Below are 24,647 nucleotides of genomic sequence, written 5' to 3'. Positions count from 1 at the left end.
GGCACAGAGTAACCTCTGTATTTGTAGAAACTATCCGACTTTGTGGCATATGTGTATATGTTTCATCTTTATCATTTTAAAATGAGCTAGTATATTTTTTGAAAAGTTACGTGGAAATATAGTGGAAGGAAAATAAAATAACACAGAAGGATTCAATGAAAAATCCATCTGTCTCCTACTCCAGGCACCTCTTCTTCCTTGCCAGAAGCAATCACTTTTCACTATTTCCTGTGTAACCCTCCAGAAAGAATTCATGTAGAGACAAGCCTATGCGTGTGCTTATATTGACATATGTATGGAAATATAGTCACAGATATTGGTAAACAGATAATTCTCTTCTAATATAAAAGAAAGCCTACAGCATACTCAGGTGTAGGCCTTTTTTTATTAACATGATTTGGAGATTGTTTTATTTTAATTTATGCAGAATTATCTCATTGTTTTTCACTCAAGTGTATAATTTCAATGTATGGATGCATTGTAATTGATGTTACCAGTCTTGCAATGCTGATTTAAGTTGTTACCAGACTTTTGCTAATATATACAAAGCAGCAACACATATCCTTGCATATGCATCTTTGTGCATCGGGCAAATATACCAATGAAAAAAATTCTAAAATTAGAATTACTGTGATAAGGGGTTGATACATTTTTAATTTACTAGATTTCATAATATTGGCCTACAGAGAGATTATCCCAATTTGTAGCCCCTTCAACACTGGGGTTGCTTTTTTATACCCTTGTCAAATCTATCTTTGTGTTATACAACTTTTTAATCTTAATCAATCTGAGAGAAAAAATGCTATCATATTGCTGTTTTTGTTTACTTTTTTAATTGAAAGATATTTTGAACATCTTATGTTTGTAAGCCATTATTGATTCATTGTGAATCTTGTACTTATATTAGTTTATTGATCTTTATCGTATTGATTTATGAGGCTTTTCTATTTTAAAGAAATATGCCCTTTTTGTCAAATATAATGATTTTTTTTCGGTTTTATTGACCTTATGTTGACTCTGTAGATGGATTTTATTGCTCAGTGTGGACAGTATTTAAGTTTATCAATTTGTCCTTTATATTTTCTATGTTGATAATGTTTTTGTTTTAATAGCTATTTTATTCTAGAATGTTTGTGTATTATCATTGTTATTATTTTAAAACACTTCTTTGATCTGTCTATAATTTTTTTTGGTGTAAGTATCAAGTAAAGATTCAGCATTTTTTTCTCCAGGTGGCTCATCAACAATCCTAACATTATTAATTTTGTAATTATTTATTCTCTACTATTTTGAATTGTTGGTTTTTGTATATTAAAACCACGTACATAAGTGACTGTACTTCTCATGTGTCTATGCTGTTTAATTATTGATGCTTATTGATATCCTGTTATGAAAAAAATTTAACCAATGTTACGTTAAAACACTTCTAAATATCTGGCATATATAGTTCCTACTCATCAGTGTTCCTCTATTTTTTTTAGAAGACTCCTCATGATATTTGCAGTTTTATTTTCTTAAGTTTAGGATAAATTCATGGGATTACAATAATATTGTTACTATTTTATTGGGATGGTATTAATTAGGGGAAAAATAATACCTTTAAATTAATATATCTTCCTCTCTAAAACCAAACTATATCTTTATTCCAGGCTTCTTTTGAGTTTCTTTATAAACTTTTAAATTTTCATATAAATTATATACAGTTTTTGTGTAGTTTAACTCAAAATACTTTGTTTTATGGTAGATTTTTTGGTTGACCTTTTCTTCTACTATATTATCTTTGTATATATGAAATCTATTGATTTTTGTATAATTTTTGAAACTAGCTACATATTTTTTAAATTCTTAGTTTCTTATAGTTCTTATTTAGTTTTTATTGATTTATAATTATGTGATTATATTAACTGCATGTAATGATATTCTTTTCTAGTTTTATACCTCATTTCTTTCTATTGTCTAATTACATTACATAATATTTCCAGGCAATATAAAATAATAACATTATTAGTTTTATTTATGATGTTAAAGCAAAATTTTATAATGTTACTCCATTTATATTCAAATTCATTAATGAAGTGTTCATTTTATGTGAATAAAATAATTCATTTTATTTTAAGAGTATTTTGATCAATAAATAATGTTGAATATTATCAAATTTATTTATATTAACTGTGGAACTGATCATTTGTGTTTTTCTCTTATTTGATATATAGTAGTATAGAGAATTATTAATATATTTCTATAAATAAAACATCTTTTCACAAATATTTTAAATATTTTAAAATTCAGTAGCCTTAAGTTTGAAGAAGACATTTAAATACATAATGACTCTTGGACATATACAATCTAACATTTTTCCATTTCCCTTTTATTTGCCCCACTCATTTTATGAGATGTTGGTGTAGTCAACCGATAACCAGTATTTATCTTTAGGAACATTTTTTATTCACATTACACATTAACATTGTATAATTCAGAAAAGATGATTAATTAGAAGAAAAATACAAATATTCTGGAAAGGAAGAATAATTTGCAACGAAAAAAAAGTTTACATAGTCAATACCCATTGTTTTCTAGGAATTTCACATTGTTACTTTTGAAACATTCTGGCTAAACAATAATCACTTCATTTTTTTCTTTCAAAGTCAATAAAGAACATATTTCTCTAAATTTTGTCTGTATATATCTTAGCTACTAAAATGTTTAGTAACATTTTACATTCTTCTATGAAAGAGCATGTACATAAGTCTGAATGTGAGGAGTTGAGTTGCTAAGGTTATAAATGTAAATAGAAGGACATCTTCACCTTCAAAAATAAAGCATTTGCTTAATTTTAGGGCTCCAAAATACAGTGATAGCACTTATCTAAATAAGTCCTGAAAAGGACTTATACTACTATAAATATATCTTTAAAATTTGCTTTTAAAAGTAAACTTTCAATGAGTTACAGATTTTTTTTTTAAATAGGGTAAGGCAATAACTTGAAACTAAAGAAAATATCAAGGCTTTCACACTAAGAACACTATTACAATGAGGACAAGAACTACTCAAATGCTGTCATGAAAATGTCAAACTATCAGCAAATAGATTTCTTGCTAATGGCAATTTCTTCTGCCTCTGACTGAAGACAATGACTACTCATTATTCCAGTGGCTTAATTGCAAAAATTAAATGCATGTTGTTGCTATTTTCTTAAGGGAGATGCATCAACAAAGCCTGGGTATGCGATGGAGATATCGATTGCGAAGATCAATCAGACGAAGATGACTGTGACAGTTTCTTGTGTGGGCCACCCAAGTACCCTTGTGCTAATGACACTTCAGTCTGCCTGCAGCCAGAGAAACTCTGCAATGGGAGAAGGGATTGTCCTGATGGGTCTGATGAAGGCGACCTCTGTGGTATTGCACGTTTCACTTCATTGCTTCTTTCTGGAGACTAGAACCTTTTAGTCCACTGGCTGATAGTTATTATAGTAGCATTTGTTCCCTCCAGTCATTTCTTTAAATGTAACTTTTAGGGTTGAATCCTGTTTACATTTTACAGGCACTGTATATTTATTTTAAAAATTAAATATGATCAGAAATCTCTAAAAATGAAGCAGAAAAGACTACCTGATCCAACTAACTTAACAGTTGTACAGCTGCATTCATCATTTAGATCTCTGAATAGTCAATGATGTTCCCACAATTGAATTGATTATATTCTGTCAGTGAGTTGCTCAGAACAGAAGACTCCTGTTATTATTAAACTATGGGGTGAAATTTACTACCACCCAATGTATTTTGTCAGGACTTCGGATCATTACAACAGAAACCTTTTTTAAAAAGAGGAAAGGAAGAAACTGGATAATGAAATCAATAGAATATTACTTGATTTTATATAATTTTCTCAGAAGTTTTTAGTTTTCATACAGTAGCTTTCTTTAGTATGCTTTATCTAGTTAAAATGATGATTTCAGTGTGATAGCTTTTGAGCTTTGAAATCACTTTTCACTAGCCATCTCCTTATGCCACCAGCACATATAAAGCAATTACATTTCCTTCTCTGTGGGGAGATCAGAGATTTGGCAAGGAGATTTTAAAAATATGTTTTCTAGATAATACTGAAGGTGACATCAATAGAGTAATGACGAAGATTTACAGCACGATAAGAACAATAATGAGATGACTTGAGGCTGTGAGAAAATGACTTTAGGAAATGATGAACCTGCCTGATTGGAAATAGGAAAGACAACTACATTTAAGCCTAAAGTTATCATATATTGATCTGAATTGAGCATTAATAGCATACTGAGTGATATAAAAAAGACTGTTATTCTTTTTTAAATTTATGTAATAAAACATCCTTTCTTCCAAATAGTCTGTGATTCTATAAAATAACCTTGAAACAGTAACTGCAACAGTCTTCATTCAGTGATGCTATCATTTAAACAAACAGAAACCCTAAAATTAAATCAAAAAAATTACAAATAAAGGATGACAGGCTTAGTTAATCTGTATTCACTTCTTTTTCTCCCAGCTTGTTCTCCCTGGTGGAGTAGTTCGGTGGATGGAAAGATCTCTCTTACATTACCATGTATGAGAATTGCTCATGAAGTTTGTAAGAGCAATTCTAAAAGAAGGAAACTATCAACAGTCTTAAAATTGAAAGTGTATAATTATAGAAAAAAATGAGATTTTGACAAGTTTGAATTCTATTCTTCAATTACTTCAATTAAGTCACCTAGGCAGGTGGCTTAATTTCTGGAATTGTCAGTTTCCTTATAACAAAAATGGAGATGATGATATCTATTAGGAAGTCATGGTAATAATACCTAATGCACTACAGGTCTTGAAATAAATGAGTGCCTTTCCATCTTTTCTTCACCCTTTGGGTTAAATGAAGTAAATAAAAGGCAAAGAAGAGAAAATACAGTCATTAAGAAAAATGAAGAGAATCATAAGAAAATGCAGCCTTATTTTCCTATTCTCTGCTCCCTAAATTGGGAAAATAAAAGAGAAAAGGGGATTTCTTCTGAATTCATTTCTCTGTCTACTTCAAGATTGAAAATCAGTTCTTGCTTATCAAGCTACTGTACTCATTGTCTAAGAAGCCTTGCTCAAAGATTTTAAATGATTACAGGGAGTGGAAAAGGTCACAGTAAAGCTAGGTGTGGAAGTACCAGAGGAGATAAAAAGACATTTTTGTACTGATTGCAGCACTATGGCATATTGAACTCACATACTCTGTCCTTTATGAGGTGAAGTTGAGGGAGAATTAGAACAATGAAAAACAAAAACAATCACTGGTCAGGGGATTGACTGAATTGCAGAAGGCTCTTCTTTTCTCCGAAAAGGTGCTTTTATGTGCACCTTTGTAGTGTCTGTAGATGGTCGGCAATATTGGTTCCTGTAGAGAAATGACACTTCGGTCTCTTGTTTTCAAATCCTTTTCCAACCAATACTAGGTTAGGCCCTGTCCAGCCAGGCGGGGCTGTTGGTTTGAGTGCGGCAGCAATGGGCATAATGAATCATTTACCCAGTGGACCTGAAAGATATACCAAGTGAATTAACTTTAAATAATTGGCATGAATTGGCTTGTAGCTAAAGAGTGGATTTTAGAGAAAGATACCCAAAGTTGAAAGGGTTTTTTAAACCATTTGCTATAGATGGTGAAAATGTAGGGTTTGCCCTCTTCATGTCAACTCCTTCCAAATAGTTGTATCTAAAATAGCTGTTTTTTTATCCCCCTACTCTACCCTACCCCCGTTGAAACAAAAACAGGGATTGATTCATATCCTGTTCCTCAATACATGTAAAATTTATGAAAATGACCTGTAATCTGTAGACAATATTTGGGAGGTGTCTTGAGATGTAAACGTCCATCGTTTGGGTAGTGAGGTTGTTTGTTTTCTCCAAATAAATCTGGTCTATAAAATTTTTAAGAAAGAGAGAGCTCAAGAAGATAAGTTGAATCCTAGTGGAGAGATTATTTTTTCAGGGGGAATTTTAAGTGATTTCAAGAGGAAAGAGATATGCACTTAAGAAACAAATGAGAAGAGATTTCAATCATTCAAGAAGGGAGTTAACTGTTGATTTTTGTTATAAGTGTATGTCAAAGATAAAACTGCATACTAGTTAAAGTGATATTTACTCAGTAATAACTATTGCGATAGGGAAGAGTATCCAACATGAATTGAAATCAGCTTCACCAAAACAAAAGATGAGAAACTTTTTAAAGGCTGGAATGTGCTATGGGAAAGGCACTAAGGGGTGTTAATGGGGCATTGGCCCATGTGACTAGGCCATCTGGGTTTGTTAACTGGTGCTCATCCCAGAAAAGAGACAAACTTCTCATATCTTTATGACTGGAGGCAGTGGTACAAGTCAGAGCAAGGTACCCACAGGGTTGGGAGTAAGGGTGAGAGAGTTATCTCCTTAAATGTTTGCATTTCAAAAAGATGGCTTTCAGATCCTGGGGTTGGGAGGAACAGTTCTGGGTGGTAGATGATTGACATCTCAAAGGTACAGAGAAAGGATTTATATTGAAAATTTTCTAAAGTAACTGCTCTGAGATGGGGTTCAGGGCCCTATCTGCCTATCATCAGGTTTTGGGGAAAACCATAGTAAATTTCTGCAGCATCATGGAGTCATGGAGCTTTCTCAGGCAGGAACTTTAAGGAGGGCTGAGGTCATTTTAGGGATGCTGCCATGAGCTGTTAAAAACTGGGCTAGTGTTTGTCCAAGTCTCTTATTGGCTTGGGAAGAGGGGGTTGGGGAGAGGATTAGACAATGAAATTGTTTGTGCTGAGAGTCTGCAGTTTTTATCAGCCAAGACTGAGGGTTCAGAGGTGCTTGACTAGAGTTTGGTCAATGAGAGAGTCTTTGTCAGGTAGCAAAAAATTTAAAAAGAAGCTGAAGGATTTAATGATAGGTTTAGGGTTAAGGGAAAATTGACAAGGGGCTAACTAGCCATACAAATATTGCCATTAAATTTATATATTAAGTTGTAGAGTTTCAACGTGAATTTTGTTTATCCTAAAATCTAGGATTTAATTCCACAGGTAGTGTCAGAAAGAGACATTTGAATGCTGAGAGAACAGTCGTACTTGAAATAAGCTAAAAGCATTGTAACAATTTTTTTCACCCGCTGGGTATGATGACATTTCTTTACAGTAATTCTCTTGAAAAAGAATGTCAATGGAACAAAATGGGGCAAAGACTTTGAAACGACTGCTGTTTTGAAATGATTATGATTACAGGTGAACAAACATATTTGAAGGAACCAAGAAATGAATCTATTTTTTTTTTCTTCTAAAATAATGCCAAACTTGAATTCTTGGAGAAAACAGTTAATGTAATCATTTTTCTTTTCTTATTACTGTAACTTCTTTTATGGTGACAAATGTGAAGAATAGTTGACCCATACAGAAGTTTAAAATGTGTAGAGAATATTTTTGAAAGCCTTACATTCCAGTCCAATTTTTTGAGCTGGATGAATTTCCATAGAGAACAGGAAATATTAAAGGTATATAAGTAATTATTATTGCAATTCGCCAATCATTGAACAACATTCCTTTTCAGTATGTCTCAAAACACACCTAACTGAACAGTCTTTGAAAACTACTCAAACATATTTTTAAAGCAAAGAAAGACAACGCTTCCTTTGGCCTTATTACTATGCACCTAATAGTATATAATAATAGGTAATATCATGGTTGCGAAAACAATTATTTGCTATTTTTGTCAAGGGTGTAAATATGACATCTTGAAATTTCCCAGTTGGACAAATACTAGCTCAATTTAGGGGCAGTTGTGTGCTTTTGGATGATTTTGTTAAATTTTGTTATTCAACAAATATTTTTACCTGCTTACTCTATGCTAGGCACCATGCTAGCTGTGGGATATACATGGTAAACAGAACGAATATTTTGCATACCCTCATGGATCCTACAATCTTGTGATGAAATAGAATGATAAATAAATATATCTAATGTGTAATTATAAACTATAAGTGCCCTGAAAGAAAAGTTCTCTTTCTTTATACAGCAGTCTACTTGCTGATTATTTCAGCCAAAATGCCAGGTCAAGTATTTTTGTGTATTATTTATTATGTTTCCATGGCCTCATTGAATTAATAATAATAACCAATATATGAAGGACAATGTATAATTTACCTAATTTAAAAATGAATATCTAAGAAAATAAAAGTAAATAAATAAATATCTGTAGCCAGTAAAGGGCAAACTAATCCATTCTGGATTATTATTATAAATCACACTATAGATGTAGAAAAAGATATATAGATATAATACATACATGTGTATGTGTATGCCTGTTTATTTATAAACACCGAGATAAGTCAGATTTTCAGATCACCAGTGTATGTGAGTCCCTTTTGGAAGCCCTCAAAAACTGATTTTGCATAACTGATAAAAGGCTCAGCGTAATCTTTCCAGTAATAACGGAAACATTGAACTCACTTTACTTCTATGGAGTAAAACGAAGTGTACTCCAAAGATTTATAGAAATGAAAATCTTCCATTCCCAATTTCTGACATATAGAACTCTATTTGGTCATTAGATGAATTCTTTCATCATTCCTACCCCAACTTCTGGGACAAAAATCTAAAGAGTGCTTTCTCCATTCATTTATAATATCCTTGCTCTAATTCCAGCCTTAGAGAATTGAGTTCAATGATTAGTATTTAATTGAGCAAAACAGTTGATGATGCCCTATAATCTGTTCCTCTCCTTTTATAGATGAATGTTCACTGAACAATGGAGGCTGTAGCAACCACTGTTCTGTTGTTCCTGGAAGAGGAATTGTCTGTTCTTGCCCTGAAGGACTTCAACTCAGCAGAGACAATAAAACATGTGAAATTGTAGATTATTGCAGCAATCATCTGAAGTGCAGTCAAGTGTGTGAGCAGCACAAGCACACAGTCAAGTGCTCATGTTATGAAGGGTGGAAGCTGGATGTGGATGGTGAAAGTTGCACAAGTGTCAGTAAGTAGATGTGTGTTTTGCTGTATTTAAGAATAGCAAGTGATATGTGTGTGTGTATGCGTGTTGTGTATCTTGCTCTATTTAAGAATAGATATTGAGAAAAAAATGCAAAAACACCTCAGAAAATCAATAATGGGTACAACTAATTTTAGAAAAGGCCTTTAAGTATAATGTGTCATATTAGACCTACTTCAAAATCTTTTGGACAGAAAATATTACAATAATCCTTTACCATTACAGTCCATCTGATTATCTTTTCCTTAGATAACTGCTTTTGTCATCTTGCTCCCTAGGTGCTTATTTTTGTATGCTCCAAAGCATTTACTTTTATTTCTCTTTGAATGCTTTTTAGAACCCTCTAAAGACTGGCCCTGTCCCACACTTCCAACTGTATTTCTACTACTCTTGAAAACAACTCCTTGCTCTGGCTGTGTTCATCTTCTGATTGCCCATTTAAGACATTCTGCTGATTCTCTAGATCATATTCCACAGTAGGAAAAGCAAACAAAGGCTATGGAATCTGAAATTTGAACTCTAATCCTATAAATGACATTCATTATGTACGTGGCTGCAGGCAGGTTACCTAAAACTCCTTGAGCCTTAGTTTTCTCATCTTTCAAATATCAATTCCCATTACAACAACATGCTGTGAGAATAACATGAAGCACTTTTTGCTGTGCCCTATACCCATTAGGTGCTTAATGAATGGTGGCTTCCCATTGTCTTCTCCAGATTCTTAATTTGAGTCACAGGACACTTACAGGTCCATGGATAGAATTGAAGGGGTCCATGAAGTTTGTTAGGGAAAATTTTACACCTTTATTTTCTTTAATCTCTCACTGAAGGTTAACATTTCTTTCAATTGTGAATGTGTACCACTGACCGGTTCTTAGCAGCAACTAGGACTGTGTTTCCAATAGAAGTGATAGGCATATTCACATCATGTTAAAGTTGTTTCTAATATCGCAAAATATCACTTATGTTCAGGCTTTGAAAACCACTGCTACTTCAATAATGGGAGTCATTAGACCCATTGCTCAATCTTGTTATTGAATGCATTAATTTAAAAAAGTACATATATTACTCCATCAAAAATTGTTTTTTTTGAATTTTGATAATTGTATTTGAATATATTTGATACTTTTTTCTATGTAAACTTTTTTTTTTTTTACTTTTCTCTTACTGTGTTTGTAGTCTTTAAAAATTTCTGATTAGGAGTACCCAGGCTTCATCAGGCTCCTAAGAACCCATACATCATAAACTTTTTTCATTTTGTTTCTTCTGCTTATATTGTACTTTCCCTCTTTGTCTCTAAAAATCCTGGATATTTTTTAAAACCTACTAGATCAAATCTTTCTTCTTTAATAGAGTCTTCTTCCAAATATTCTTGCTCTCCACTTACTTCTCCTTTCTATATCTAGAATTTGTCTAAGAAAATATGTGGTCACATTTTTAATTTGCTTTTTTTATTTCTATCTTCTTCCTTTGCTCTTTACTTCTCCAATAAAGTGATAAGCATCTTGAAGTCAGAAATCAAGTTATAGATTTTTCTCTTGTGTTTTACATATATCCAATAAAATAATATGCAATTAAAAACATGATTTTTTTCAGGGAATGTTAAATTATTTTCTTATTTTATTTCAAATGTTGTCTTGTAGTTGTTTTCTCCTAGCTGTTAAAATTTGAGTCCTAGAGGCATAAGTCTCCCAAACATTTATCTAACTATCTCATTCAAAATTCTTGCACAACATAATTGGCATGAGAAGCTGAAAAAAAATAGCAGTTTGTTGTAATAAAAATAGCCATTTCATATACATGTTTGGAGTAGGGAAATGATAGATCAAACTTTGACCTCAGATATATTTATAATCATGTTTTCCATGAGAATTGGCTCTATGTCTGGTTTTCGGATACAGATGACAAAATGATTGACTTATTATAGTGGCTTTGTACTCTGTGAAATCAATCACAACTCAAGCTGAATATTAGAACAACTAGAATATTAGAACAATTCAACATTTGAATATAATTTACCAGGTGCAAAGATAATTCTTCTAATGGAATTGACCGCTTCTACCCTCAGCTTAGAAAGAAACTCTAATAGTACCATATCATTTCTCACTGTTAAGGTTGCTGTATTTCACACCTGGCTTTGTTTATAATTTAACAGAGAAGCAAAAGTATATTTTACCTTTTAAAGTTAGTACAGAGCTTTTCTTACATGGAAACTTTAACCTGCTGGTAATTTATCCCTTCCTCAACATACAGTATATTAAATACCATTATCAGCATTTATATTGTTACAGATAATAGAGGTTTTGTTAGGTATTAAAACTTATTTTTGATTTAAACCAATTTTCATACATAAAAAAATGTATTCTGTGTTTTATTCCTATCATTTCCTTTTGAAAAACCTACAGCAGATTCATAGTTCAATAAAAATGAATTGACTATTGATTATTGGACTTTAAAAGTAAAATTTCTTTTTTCTTGCTCTTCTTTTGTTCTTTTTTCCCATCATTCTTAAGCTGAGTGCTTCTTTTTAAAATGTGTTCTCTCTATTGAATGCAATATCTGTGCTTATTCTTCTTGACATTTTAAAAATTAAAAATAATAGTACTCTTTATGCCTCAAATTAGAAGCATGACTCGCCCATTTTTTTCCTCCTGAATTTTCCTCTGTAGTTGTCTCATATTCTCTTATTTCTTTCTAATCATCCCTTCCTAAATTCTTTACACTCTGCCATTGGCTGAATTGCTGAACTTACTCTATTTTCTCTAAGTTCACTTTTAACATCTTATTAGTTAACTATAATTATTTTCAAAATACTATTTTTATAATCTTTTTTATTTATTTAATAAAAATAAATCTCACTTCTCTTGGGTACCTGGATACTTTATTTTATCAGTGCCTTACATGTTCCCTCTTTAATACGTAATTTATTAATCACCTTTCTCTGAAATATTTTCTTTTTACTTATGAAAACCCAGACTATTGCTACTGACTGCATTTCTTTTCTATCTCTGGTTTCTTTGCTGTTTGGTAGGTAGCCTACTTACAAATTTGCAGCATATTTCTAGTAACATTGGAAAGAACATTGTAGCATCTCCCTTTTATTTTCTTTTAGCCTGAATTAGGTTAGATTTACCCACCAATATATTTCTTTGTTCTTTTTTTTTTTTAATGAGAGGTTTATTTTGTTTGTTTGTTTTTTGAATTTATTTATTTATGGCTGTGTTGGGTCTTCGTTTCTGTGCGAGGGCTTTCTCTAGTTGCGGCAAGCGGGGGCCACTCTTCATCGCGGTGCGCGGGCCTCTCACTATCGCGGCCTCTCGTTGCGGAGCACAAGCTCCAGATGCGCAGGCTCAGTAGTTGTGACTCACGGGCCTAGTCGCTCCGCGGCATGTGGGATCTTCCCAGACCAGGGCTCGAACCCGTGTCCCCTGCATTGGCAGGCAGACTCTCAACGACTGTGCCACCAGGGAAGCCCAATTTCTTTGTTCTTAATCGCTCGTTTTTTAAAAGATTTTTTTATAACTGTATTAATTTTAAAACATATCTTTTTAAAGAAAGAGATCATGGATGTAAATACAAAACTGCATAAACATAATGATCACCTAGCAGTACACTGTGTCCATCACCCAAACTTTTTTTATTTTTTGGAGCCCCATTTACTTTATATTTTTTTATTGAGTTATAGTTGATTTGGAGCTCCATTTACTCCATTTTTTATGTATTTAAACAAGTTTTTTTTATTGCACCCAAACTTTAATTCTAAAAAAAAAAGCATCTGTGCCACAGCGCAGTCCAGGCATGTTGTAATGATGATGGCAGTCTTCTTTCCAGCCTATTTTTTATCATCCTCTTGTTTCTACAGTTTGTGAGAAGTAAAATATCAAAAAGTTGAAGGAATATAATATTCTTATTGAAAAGGGAGAGGGTAATCCAGATCTGGAAGATGAGAATTGATGAAAAGAGCTCAGACATATAGTAAAGACTAAAGTGATGTTAAGCAGATGGGCTACCTTGGGGAATAATGGAAGATAAAGGGGAAGAGCTCAGGGCAGTGAAGCTGTGGTGGTTTATAATCTGGCCATCCATTCCTTTATTTATCTTAATATAAAGTGAGAGTTTTACATATCAGTCTCCATCCATGATTTTAAAGTAACTCTTCATTATTTATGAAAAGAACCTCATATCCTCAGCCCGACATTAAGGGCTTTCTTCATTTTTGTTCATTTAATCTCTCCAATCTGATGTTTCATTGTCTTCCACTGTGGGTTTCCACTCCACGCACATTATTTCTGGTTTTGTCATTAGTAATGATAATAAATGCATCATGGCCAAGCATGTAAAGTACTTTCACATATATGACTTCATTTTACCATCTCCTTCATGTACGCTGCTCATTGTCATCTATGACTTTTCAGTATGACAGTATCTTCTTCATTCTCCCTGGAAATCTGAATCCTATACTCTATTCAAAACTCCCACCTCTATGAATCATTTCTGTTTATTCTTTCTTTTTTTTTTCTTTCTATTTTCATTTTTATTTATTTTTTATTGAAATGTAGTTGATTTACAATGTTGTTAGTTTCAGGTGCACAACCAAGTGATTCGGTTTTATATATGTATATATATGCCTTTCAGATTTGTTTCCCTTATAGATTATTACAAAATATTAAGTATAGTTCACTGTGGTTATCTGTTTTATACATAGTAGGTCCTTGTTGGTTATCTGTTTTCTATATGGTAGTGTGTATATGTTAATCCCAAACTCCATATAAATAATTTCTTAAATTTAATTATAATATTACTGATAGCTACCATTTATCAAACATCTAAAATGTCATAGGTAATTTATTTATAACTCACAAGAAGCCAATTAGATATTATTAATTCTCTGATTTTATACCTATGGAAACTGAGACACAGAAGGTTACTTCGTTTGCCCAGAGCCTTGTGGTAAAGAGATGTTAGAGAAGAGCTTTTGCGCTTCATTCCTCCTGACTCCAAAGCAAGAGCTTTTACAAGCTATTCCAAAGATCCAAGCCATCTCTATGTACTGTGTGCTCTCAGATTCCCACGATGCCTTTGAACAGTCTGTTTTATAAGCTTATTTCTGTCCCTTACACCTAAGCTTTTTTCAGAGTGGAGGTTGAATCAAATTATTTTATAGTTCTTTTGAAATATATGAAAATTGTGAAATATATGAAATTTTGGTAACATTTCTCTAGAAAAAGTCTTATTTTTACCTATTTTCATATATAATTAAAGTATATATCTCACTCTTTTTATTTTATATATTCTTAATTATTTCCTACTTTCATTCCTTCTGTTGTTCATTTGTACATATATTGTATATGTATATGTATATCTACCTGTATATGTATTGGTCCTGCCATAGGTTTATCTATACTTTATTAGTCTTTCAAACAAATGACTTTGGGTTTTTTTGGTAATCTATTTTTCTCTATCTTATCGGCTGCTGTAGTTATTTTATTTTTTCTAATTCCTTTGCATTAATTCTTTTTATATTTTATGAATTATTGAGTTTAAATAAGATGTTAATTTTTAATGGATGAATTCTCAACTTTATTCAACTAGCACAAATACACAGAGAAGGAAAACATTAAATTGTCAGAATGTTACATTGTCTTTCCTTATATAGATGGAAAAGTTTTCAGAGCTGAGGATAGTTATACAGATTAATCTGAATGAGGTAAAAAATATATGATTTTTAGTTAACAGTGAACTAAAAATAGTATATGTACAGTTTTTTACTCTTTATAAATTTCCACACTTATTACCATATTTCTTTTTTCTTACAACAGATAGATTGAGATACACACTTCAGTGGTTTATAGTATATTTAGAGAGCGATACAACCATTACTGCTATCTAATATTATTATATTTTAATCACCCTCTCAACAAACCCCACAGGCATTAAAAGTCATTCCCCATCAACTCCTACTCCAGGCCTGACAACCACTAATTTATTTTCTGTCTCTATAGATTTGCCTATTCTGGACATTTTATAAAAATGGAATCGTAGAGTATGTGGTCTTTTCTGACTGACTTCTTTCACTTGTCATAATGTTTTCAGTGTTCAACCATGTTTTAGCATACATCAGTACTTTATTTCCTTTTATTGTAGAATAAAAATCTCTTGTGTTGATATACCACATTTTGTTTATCCATTTATCAGTTGATGGGCATTTGGATTGTTTCCAATTTTTGCTTATAATGAGTAATTCTGCTGTGAATATTTATGTACAAGTTTTTGTGTGGACATGCATTTCATTTCTCTTGGGTGAAAACTAAGAATGGAATTGCTGGGTCATATGGTAACTCAATATTTAACGTTTTCAGGAACTGCCAAGCTGTTTTCCAGAGTGGCTACTTCATTTTAAAACCCCATCAGCAATGTACGAGGGCTTCAGTTTCTACACAATCAATTTCCATCAGTTTTTACTGTCCATCTTTTTTTTATTATAGTCATCCTAGTGGGTGCAAAGTGGTATCTCATTGTGCTTGACTTTTTTCCCTTATGACTAACAACGTTGAGCATCTTTTCTTGTGCTTATTGGTCATTTGTATATCTTCCTGGACGACATGCCTGTTCAAGACCTTTGCCCAATTTTAAACTGGGTTATTTATCTTTTTAGTTTTGAGTCATAATTGTCTTTTACATATTCTAGATACAAGTCCCTAATCAGATATGTGCTTTGGAAATATTTTGTCCCATTTTGTAGGTTGTTTTTTCACCTTTTCACTTTCTTGATGTTGTCCTTTGAAGCTCAAAAGATCTTTTTTTTTTTTTGGATGAAGTTCACTTGTTATTTTTCTTTTGTTGCTTGTGCTTTACTGTCATAGGTGAGAAACCATTGCCTAATCTAAGGTCATTAAGATATACTCCTATGTATTCTTCTAATAGTTGTATAGTTTTAGCTCTTACATTTAGGTCTATACTACATTTTGAGTTAATTTTTATATATGATGTGAAGTTTCATCTTCTTTCTTTTGCATGTGGAAATCCAGCACAATTTCTTGAAAAGACTCTTCTTTCCCCATTGAACAATTCCCTGGAGATTGGGCGTTTGGGGGAGCTCCAAAACCCATCTATCCCCTCTGGTGGTTTCTGGGCTGTCTGTGTCCAAGGCTGCCACAAAGCTGGGGAAAGGGAGACATGATTGGTGCATGTTTTTTTTTTTTTATTAATTTATTTTTTAATGTTTATTTTATATTGGAGCATAGTTGATTAACAATATTGTGTTAGTTTCAGGTGTATAGCAAAGTGATTCAGTTATACATACACATGTGTCTATTCTTTGTCAAGTTCTTTTCCCATTTAGGTTATTACAGAATATTGAGCAGAGTTCCCTGTACTAAACAGTAGGTCCTTGTTGGTTATGTATTTTAAATATAACAATGTGTATAGGTCAATCCCAACCTCCCAGTCTATCCCTCCCCCCCAGCCCTTACCCTCTGGTAATTATAAGTTCGTTCTCTAAGTCTGTGTATCTGTTTCTGTTTTGTAAATAAGTTCATTTGTATCATTTTTTTTTAGATTCTTCATGTAAACATATCATATGATATTTATCTTTCTCTGTCTGACTTACTTCACTTAGTATGATAATCTCCAGGTCCATCCATTTTGCTGCAAATGGCAGTATTTCATTCTTTTTTTTTTTAATAAATTTATTTATTTTATTTATTTATTTTTGGCTGCGTTGGGTCTTCGTTGCTGCGTGCGGGCTTTCTCTGGTTGCAGCGAGTGGGGTCTACTCTTTGTTGCAGTGCGTGAGCTTCTCAGTGCGGTGGCTTCTTTTGTTGCGGAGCACAGGCTCTAGGCGCATGGGCTTCAGTAGTTGTGGCGCACAGGCTCAGTAGTTGTTGTTCGCGGGCTCTAGAGCACAGGCTCAGTAGTTGTGGCGCATGGGCTTAGTTGCTCTGCTGCATGTGGGATCTTCCCAGACCAGGGCTCGAACCCGTGTACCCTGCATTGCCAGGCGGATTCTTAACCACTGCGCCACCAGGGAAGCCCTATCTCATTGTTTTTAATGGCTGAGTAACTGGGATTGATGCATGTTAAAATGCTACAAAGTTTGCTGTTCTCAATGATATTAAGCATTTTTTCTTAATAAACACTCACTGGATTGTTACTAGAATTTGGTTAATTTCTAGAGTTTAGAAAAAAGATAATTTTGACCATTTTGCTAGTATTCTCATTGTTTTTATAAAGGAGAAGATTTTTGGAAGTCCTTACTCCACCATTTAGAAATTATTCTCTATATCATTAATTTTTAATTGTCTCATGGTTTTTAATCTACACATTTGATGCCATAATATCTCTATTTCTGAATTCCCTATTTGAGGTCCTGTTAGTCAAGAAATTGTTTAGTAATTATTTTTAGTTTAAAGCATATGAGGAGCTTAGCAGTCTTTATTGTTGATTTTTAGTTTCATTTCATTGTGCTCAGAGCGTGTGTTCATTATTAGTTTGATTCTTTGCTATCTCTTGAGACTTACTTTGTGGACTAGAACATGATCATTTTGTTAAATGTTTCATGTGTACTTAGAGAGAATATGCCTTCTATTTTGATGGCACCAATTTCTATATATTTCCTGTGTGTTGAGTTTTGTGTTTATTTTGTTGTTCTCATTATATTTGTTATAATTTTTTCTATCAGTTTGAATGGGTTATGGTTGAAACTCACACAGTATAATCATGGATTTATTAATTTCTCCATTTAATTATGTCAAGTTTTGCTTTATATATTTTTTAATCTATTATTGGGCATATACTATTTTAAGAGTTATATTTTATCTGTCAAACTGTTCATATTATCATATAATAGTGAGCCTTTTTATTTCTATGAAAGCTGTTTGCTTTGAAGTTTCTTTTGGCTAATATTAATGTTAATTTATTAATAAGGCAATTAATATTTTATGACTATTCACAAATAAGATTTTAGAACAAACACATCACCAAAATTATTTATTTAAAAAGTCAAGACAGCTAGACCTATGCAGTTTTCGTGATGGCCTTTTATTGTTAGCAGAGGCAAGAGTAGAATCCAGGTCTTCTATTATAAAATTTCTTTCTACTCAGTTGTAACAGAGAAGGCAATAATTTTTGGTTCAAGAGAATATACTTTCTCAAATAGAGCATGAAAGTAAGAGCAGTAAACGATCTCTTAAATATGAATTCTCCTGAAGGGAAAGCATGTTTTACAGTATTCGTTATACTGAATTACCTTGCTCAGCATATATGTCATGCCCAAACAATTCTTGTTTTATTTATGAGTATTTCTTAGAAGTCGATATGAAATTTCTTCTATTACTAGTTTAAAATTTCATTCAGAAAAATAATTAATTTATATAGGAAATATATGCAAATGCTAAAAAAAAAATAAACCTATGCAGAATAAAGTAAAACTTAGTTTTCTTCCCACTCCTGAACTCATCACCAGTTCCCATGGCAGAAGTAACAGCATTCCTTCATTAATCTTTCAAGATGTATTCTGTGATTTACCATCACACAGGCCTAGAAAAATCTTTTATTTTTAACTTAAATGGTAGCATATCATGCACACGGTTCACATCTTGCTGTTATCAACTTACAAAATTTTGGAAATTATTCCACATCAGCACATGCATATTAATCACATTCATTTACGTGGCCTTATAATATTACACTCTGTGACTATCATACATTCTTTATGCAGCCATCTATTGATGAACATTAATGTTGCTTAATCTTTTGCTACCAGAAATAATATTGCAAAGGATTTCCATCCTCATCTGCAAATTTTCATATGTACAACTCTATCTTTACAAATGGACCTACTTGATCAAATAGTGTGTGTGTATATATATATATATATATATAAACTTCTGATGGAATATTGCACAGTGACTCTACTTAGGGGTTATACTTTCATTATCAATATACCAGAGTGCTTTTTGTCTACATTTTAATCAAAACAGTGTCTTATCAAATATTTTCATAGTTTTAAAATCCATTCATCATTTTATGACAGAAATTGAATACTTTTTAAAATTTCAAAGTTGTTTATATTTTCCTTTCTTTGAATTTTCTTTTTAATACCCTTTGCCCCGTTATTCATGTGAGGATTTTTTCTTGTCAATTTGTAGGAGCCCATATGTATTAAATAATTTAATCCTTTATTATATTGCAGATATTTTACCCAGTTTGCCTTTTGTCTTTTGACATTTTTTACATTGTTTTTCTCCTACAATTTCTTCAGTAACATTAAATGTCATTCTTTTCTTTAGGTCTTCAATGATTTGTATCAAACTCAGAAAGGCTTTCCTCATTCTAGCATACTAAAAATAAAATAACACATATATTTATGTATGTAAGAAAAGTAGATACTTTTGAAGAAGCAGTCATTTTGTGATTTAAAAACTGTGTGTTCTTTAACATTATTCAATATAAGCTTCTCTAGCAAGTAGCTGCTGCACCTACAATTTACTACTTAACTAAGGGCAAACAAACTATAAGCCAAAGGAAGGGGAGGCTCTTCAGAGCTGTAATGTCCCTAGTTTCAGCATATGCTAAGAAATATCTGACTATTTTTGATGTGTCGTCATCCAACCTTTTCTCTTACCCAGTATCTCTTTTGCTTATTCCTTTGAGCGATTTCTGGAACTTAGTAGTCATAATAATTATTAAATATTTATTAAGATATTATTAAGTATTCACACTTTTAATTGTCAATTATCCTGATAACTTAGTATGTTATACACTTTATAAATTAAAATATTGAGGATCAGAGGGTCTGAGTAAATTTCTCAAATTTATACAGCTAGTTGATAGCAGAGCTCTGTCTTAAACCCGCAATTTCTGACTCCAAGTCTGTTACTTGCTGACTACATCACACTTACCGCTACATTTGTGTTTACTGTGATGATTTTCAGCTTATAAAACAAATTTGCATACGTCATCTAATTGGATTCTGATAGCAACAGTTTAAATTAGATTGAAAGGTGGTTATTGTTAACCTCATTTTACAGGTAAGGACATTTAATTCCTGAAAAGATAAAGAATGTTTCTAAGCTAATAGTTGTTTCATAGCCAAAGCAGGTAATCAAATAAGGATTGCTGATCCAAAATTAGATATTATTTCTTTTAAACAACTGTACATCTAACACAACCTTATTTTATTTTTTTTACTTTAAAAACGCTAAATTTTGGGTTTTAAATTTTATGAGTACTTGTTCTATTGGGAGCTTTCTGGAACTGGTTATTTTGTACATGTTTGGTATCTTGTATCAGTTAGCTATTATCACAGTAATGTTGTACAATAAACACCACAATACTATGCAATAAATAACCATAATAGCTAAATGATATTAGGTATCATATCAACAATATACATAATGTTTGCTCACAAATTCTCAGGATTTCTGGGCAGTTCTTATGGTCGTGGCAAGGCTTGCTTATACTATGTGATCAGCTGAAGGGCAGGTAGATGACTCTGCTGATTGTGGCAGCATCTCTCCCATGCTAGCTGTCAGATGGTCTCTTAGGACGGATTCAACTCTTCTCCACATTTAATCACTCAAAACACATTTATTTAATGTGCTGGGCAGAGCTCCCTAAAGTAGATTCACCTCCAGTGAAAAAAAATGGCAGGTGACTTCCCTCCACCAAAGACAGCCAGCACCTTCTAGTCTAAGACCTGGTATGTACTATGTATTCCCTGGTGCTAGGTGTTAGGGACAGTATAATGAGCAAGACAGGTGAGATCCCTGTTTAAGAGAGTTTATAATCCAGTGAGGAAGATCAATGGCAAACAAGGAAATATTGATTTTAAAGTGTACCTCAAAAAAAATAAATAGGCTATGATGATATAGAATAATGGAGGTGTGCTTTTATTAGATAACTGATCAGGAAAGACCTCTCTGAGGAAATAAGATTAATAAGAACAGTAAACCTGGTTGCAATTGACAAAATCCCAGTTCAAATGAAGTTGAATAGAGTTAAGTGCATTGGTTCATATACTGAAAGTATGAGAAATGTATAGGGGATTTGAAGGAAGGAGCTAGTCTTAGGGGTAATTGGAACTACGGATTTAAATGTCCTTAGGACACCATGGTCTCTCCCCTGGTCATCACTGCTTCTGTTTCTGAGGCTTTTTTTTCTCTTCTCCTACAATACCACGAGTAGACTTACAGAAACTTCAAGGACATGAACTGACCACACTAGGCTGAGAAATCTGTGACCATAGAAGAAAAGAGACTCTTTCCCCTCAGCTTGAAAACTTCTCTGGAATTTTACAAACTCGTCTGCCTGACTTAGATCTCACATCCACCTCTTGAGCCAACCACTTTGGCCTGGGATAATTATAACAGCTCACATTCACAGACATGTATAGACTTGGGATAGGAAAACCAATTTCCCTAAAGAAAAGCACAAAAGGGTGGCACTAACATGGAAACAGGAGAAATCTTTGTGAGCCTGGATCCCTCCCTCAAAATGTATATTCATCAAGTGAATTCATGTCTAACCCATATTAGTATGTCCAATGGTAGTTGGTATAGGACTTAATACATTTTCAAAATGATAACATAATTTCTGTAACTTTTGGGTATTAAAGATTCTTTCTTTTAGGTACAAAAATATAAAACTTTAATCTCATATTTGTTTTCAAAGCTTCTTCTGTTTCTCCCTACTCAGGCCTGGTCCAGGATTAAAAACTAGTGGGGGAAAAGTTGTAGACATGATTTTCTTGGGTTGTGGAGAGAGCCACCATCTTCCCTCATGGAGAGTATTCACTAATTATCAGCCCAATAATTGTTTTTTGTTGAATCTCTCTCCTTTGAGGATCTAGAGTCATGTGATGGGCTAAGAATGGCAGCGTTAGTTTTATTCACCTCTTAGCAGTTCCTATGGTGATGTTTCTGAAGTTTAGATTGTCAGCTAAAACTACATTAAAACAGAAAGTCTTACATTTTGTCTTGGAATTGCAACAATTCTTGTATTTTAAAATCAGAATCAGGTGTATAAAAATTCAAAGAATAAAAACACATTTATATGTTATTTTAATAAATACAAATAAACCTAAGTTTTTCAAGTTTCTTTTACATTTTGGATTAAAAGAAATTGTTCCTTTAGTGACAGAAAATTAAATAATAAATTATACTTTTAAATAAATGGATTTTGACCTCAAGCACTTTATTCCACTTACTAAGCCTATAAATATTTTCATAAGCCTATTAAAATAAATTTATTTTCAGATCCTTTTGAAGCATTCATCATCTTTTCTATTCGCCATGAGATCAGAAGGATTGATCTTCATAAAAGAGACTATAGTTTACTTGTTCCTGGATTGAGAAACACAATAGCACTTGATTTTCACTTCAATCAAAGTTTACTTTATTGGACAGATGTTGTAGAAGACAGAATATACCGGGGCAAGCTTTCTGAAAGTGGAGGTAAATCTATTACAATGTTGACTTAATGTTCAGATTGATTTCTAACTGAAAATTCCAGAAAAATATGCTGTAATCAGAAGGAATTTTGATTAATCTTTGGCCTTTGGTTCTTCATCTTCTCCCTCATATGTGTAAAGCCAGGGATGTGAAGTATATGTGTGAAGATAGGGGAGGGAAGTGGTGAAGGCCTGTACTGTTCACACCATTTTCAAGTTGTGAACTTTTTCATGCATATTCGGTGAAGAAATTTATTTACAAGAAAAAAAGCATTGTCTCCTACATACTAGTAGTCATATTTTTGTCAGTTAACATAGCTTGTTTTTTATTTGGTTTTCACCTTTCAGCATAATTCAAAGAAATAATGAATTATTACAAAGATTACAAATATGAGCTAAATATTTTTTTTCCATGATTTGACATCTCTTTTCTCCAATCTAGGCTGTTCTTTAGTAGCAAGGCCTTGAGATAAATATATGTAATAATTCTCTTGAAAATTTTAGATCTGTGTAGCATTCCAAAGGCCAGGTATTTCTATCACCATCTAAATTCCTCCTTAAATCACCTATACAATTTTGGAAAAATATAGTATTTGAACACACTATATAATTATGATCTGTGAGTTTGTGTCCTGTGTCATATTGCAAGGTACTGACTTCAAATGATGGATTTAGATCTATGACTTTAGACGGTTAACTGTTCAAAAAACCACACTATTAAAAAGTCTAACAAAAGCACTGACAATGTCATAAATTATAAAGAGCTATCCTATTAGAAAAAGGATTGTTTTTTAAATATATATATATATATATTTAATTCCAAAATAAATTAAGGAATGGATAAATAAGAATAGTGCTGGGTATTACCAAATTGCTTACTTTTATTTAGACCACACTACTGCCTTCTTCTCTTATTTGCAAACATGTTATATCCTGCAAGTCTTATGGCTTGCAGGATATAACATGCAAGCCATAAAACTTGGCTTATGGTGTGGAGGTGGGTGATTTGGGGCTTTTGTTAAGGTTAAATGCAGCAAGAGTGATCTTATCAGGCATGCTTCAAAAAAAGAGTGGGTGCTGACTAGCTACAATGCATGTTGCCCCAGGTGGACTTTTTCTTTTTATTCTACCCCTGAAGATCAACGTTTGAATTAAATTGCACCAATTTTAACCAGCACATCATTATTATTTCCAAAATCCCTTGTTCTGACTAAAAAGTCAGAAGCATGAAATAACTTTTTTGCAACCTAAACATTGTTATTAGCCTCAGAGTTGTTTAAAAATTCTGTTATACTGTCACTGAAAGGATTTAAGAGATTAAAAAACTCTGCTGGGAAAGATCAGTGATTCTAAATTTGGGGCCTTCTTAGTTTCCTCTGTGCCAGGTAACACTTTTGCACTGTATCTCTCAAGGTTAATATAATGTTAAATACTTCATATTGCTAATAAGTAGGCCTTTTCCTTTGTGCTTAACAGGTTCCTTGAATGGGTGCAAGTTTTGGTTTCTCTTTTTTTGTAGGTGTCAGTGCTATTGAAGTGATTGTGGAGCATGGCCTGGCTACCCCAGAAGGACTAACAGTTGACTGGATAGCAGGCAACATATACTGGATAGACAGCAATCTGGACCAAATCGAAGTGGCCAAACTAGATGGTTCCTTGAGAACTACACTCATAGCAGGAGCTATGGAACACCCCAGGGCCATCGCTTTGGACCCAAGATATGGGTAAAGAAGTTTGCCTTTCACAGATTCACTTTGGCATAAAAAATAATCTTTCAAATTAATACTGAATTCAATTATCTCATAAATTATGAGTCATAGTGCTTATTTTGTGCATGTAAATATGTGTGTATATATACTTGTGCATAGTTGTGTATATATGTGTGTGTTTATATGTACATATACAATTATATACATACATAATTTGTGTGTGTATATATATCTATATACATATAGATATATCTCAACCAGTTTTAGTTTGTTACCATGAATTTTGTTGTAGGATTGCTTACATAGGTACTTTTAGAGGATAGAACTTTTTTTTCTAAATATGGGCATTAGACCCTTTTGGAAGCTATTGTAACTCTATTTTGAAGCAATAATTTAATGAATTTCTTTTTGACCTACCAAAGAGATGCTGTAATTGTTTCTAAGGGTTGCAAACCGTGGACCAGTCTTTGGTCCAAACAGTCACAG

At 32.7% G+C, this 24,647-nt stretch overlaps 1 protein-coding gene across 1 annotated transcript in view; it reads left to right on the top strand.

Moving 5' to 3' along the window:
* The window catches only part of LRP1B (LDL receptor related protein 1B), a gene marked incomplete at its 5' end in the record, with an annotated part of 1,526,008 nt that overhangs the window by 846,407 nt on the left and 654,954 nt on the right, over positions 1–24,647 (top strand). Inside the window, 4 exon segments of the mRNA XM_057550915.1 lie at positions 3,151–3,398; positions 8,742–8,987; positions 22,259–22,456; positions 23,972–24,176. Coding sequence (XP_057406898.1) covers positions 3,151–3,398; positions 8,742–8,987; positions 22,259–22,456; positions 23,972–24,176 — 897 coding nt within the window.

Source organism: Balaenoptera acutorostrata, chromosome 8 (assembly GCF_949987535.1).
Source record: "Balaenoptera acutorostrata chromosome 8, mBalAcu1.1, whole genome shotgun sequence".
Lineage (NCBI taxonomy): Eukaryota > Metazoa > Chordata > Mammalia > Artiodactyla > Balaenopteridae > Balaenoptera > Balaenoptera acutorostrata.
This window is presented reverse-complemented; position numbering and strand designations above follow the sequence as displayed.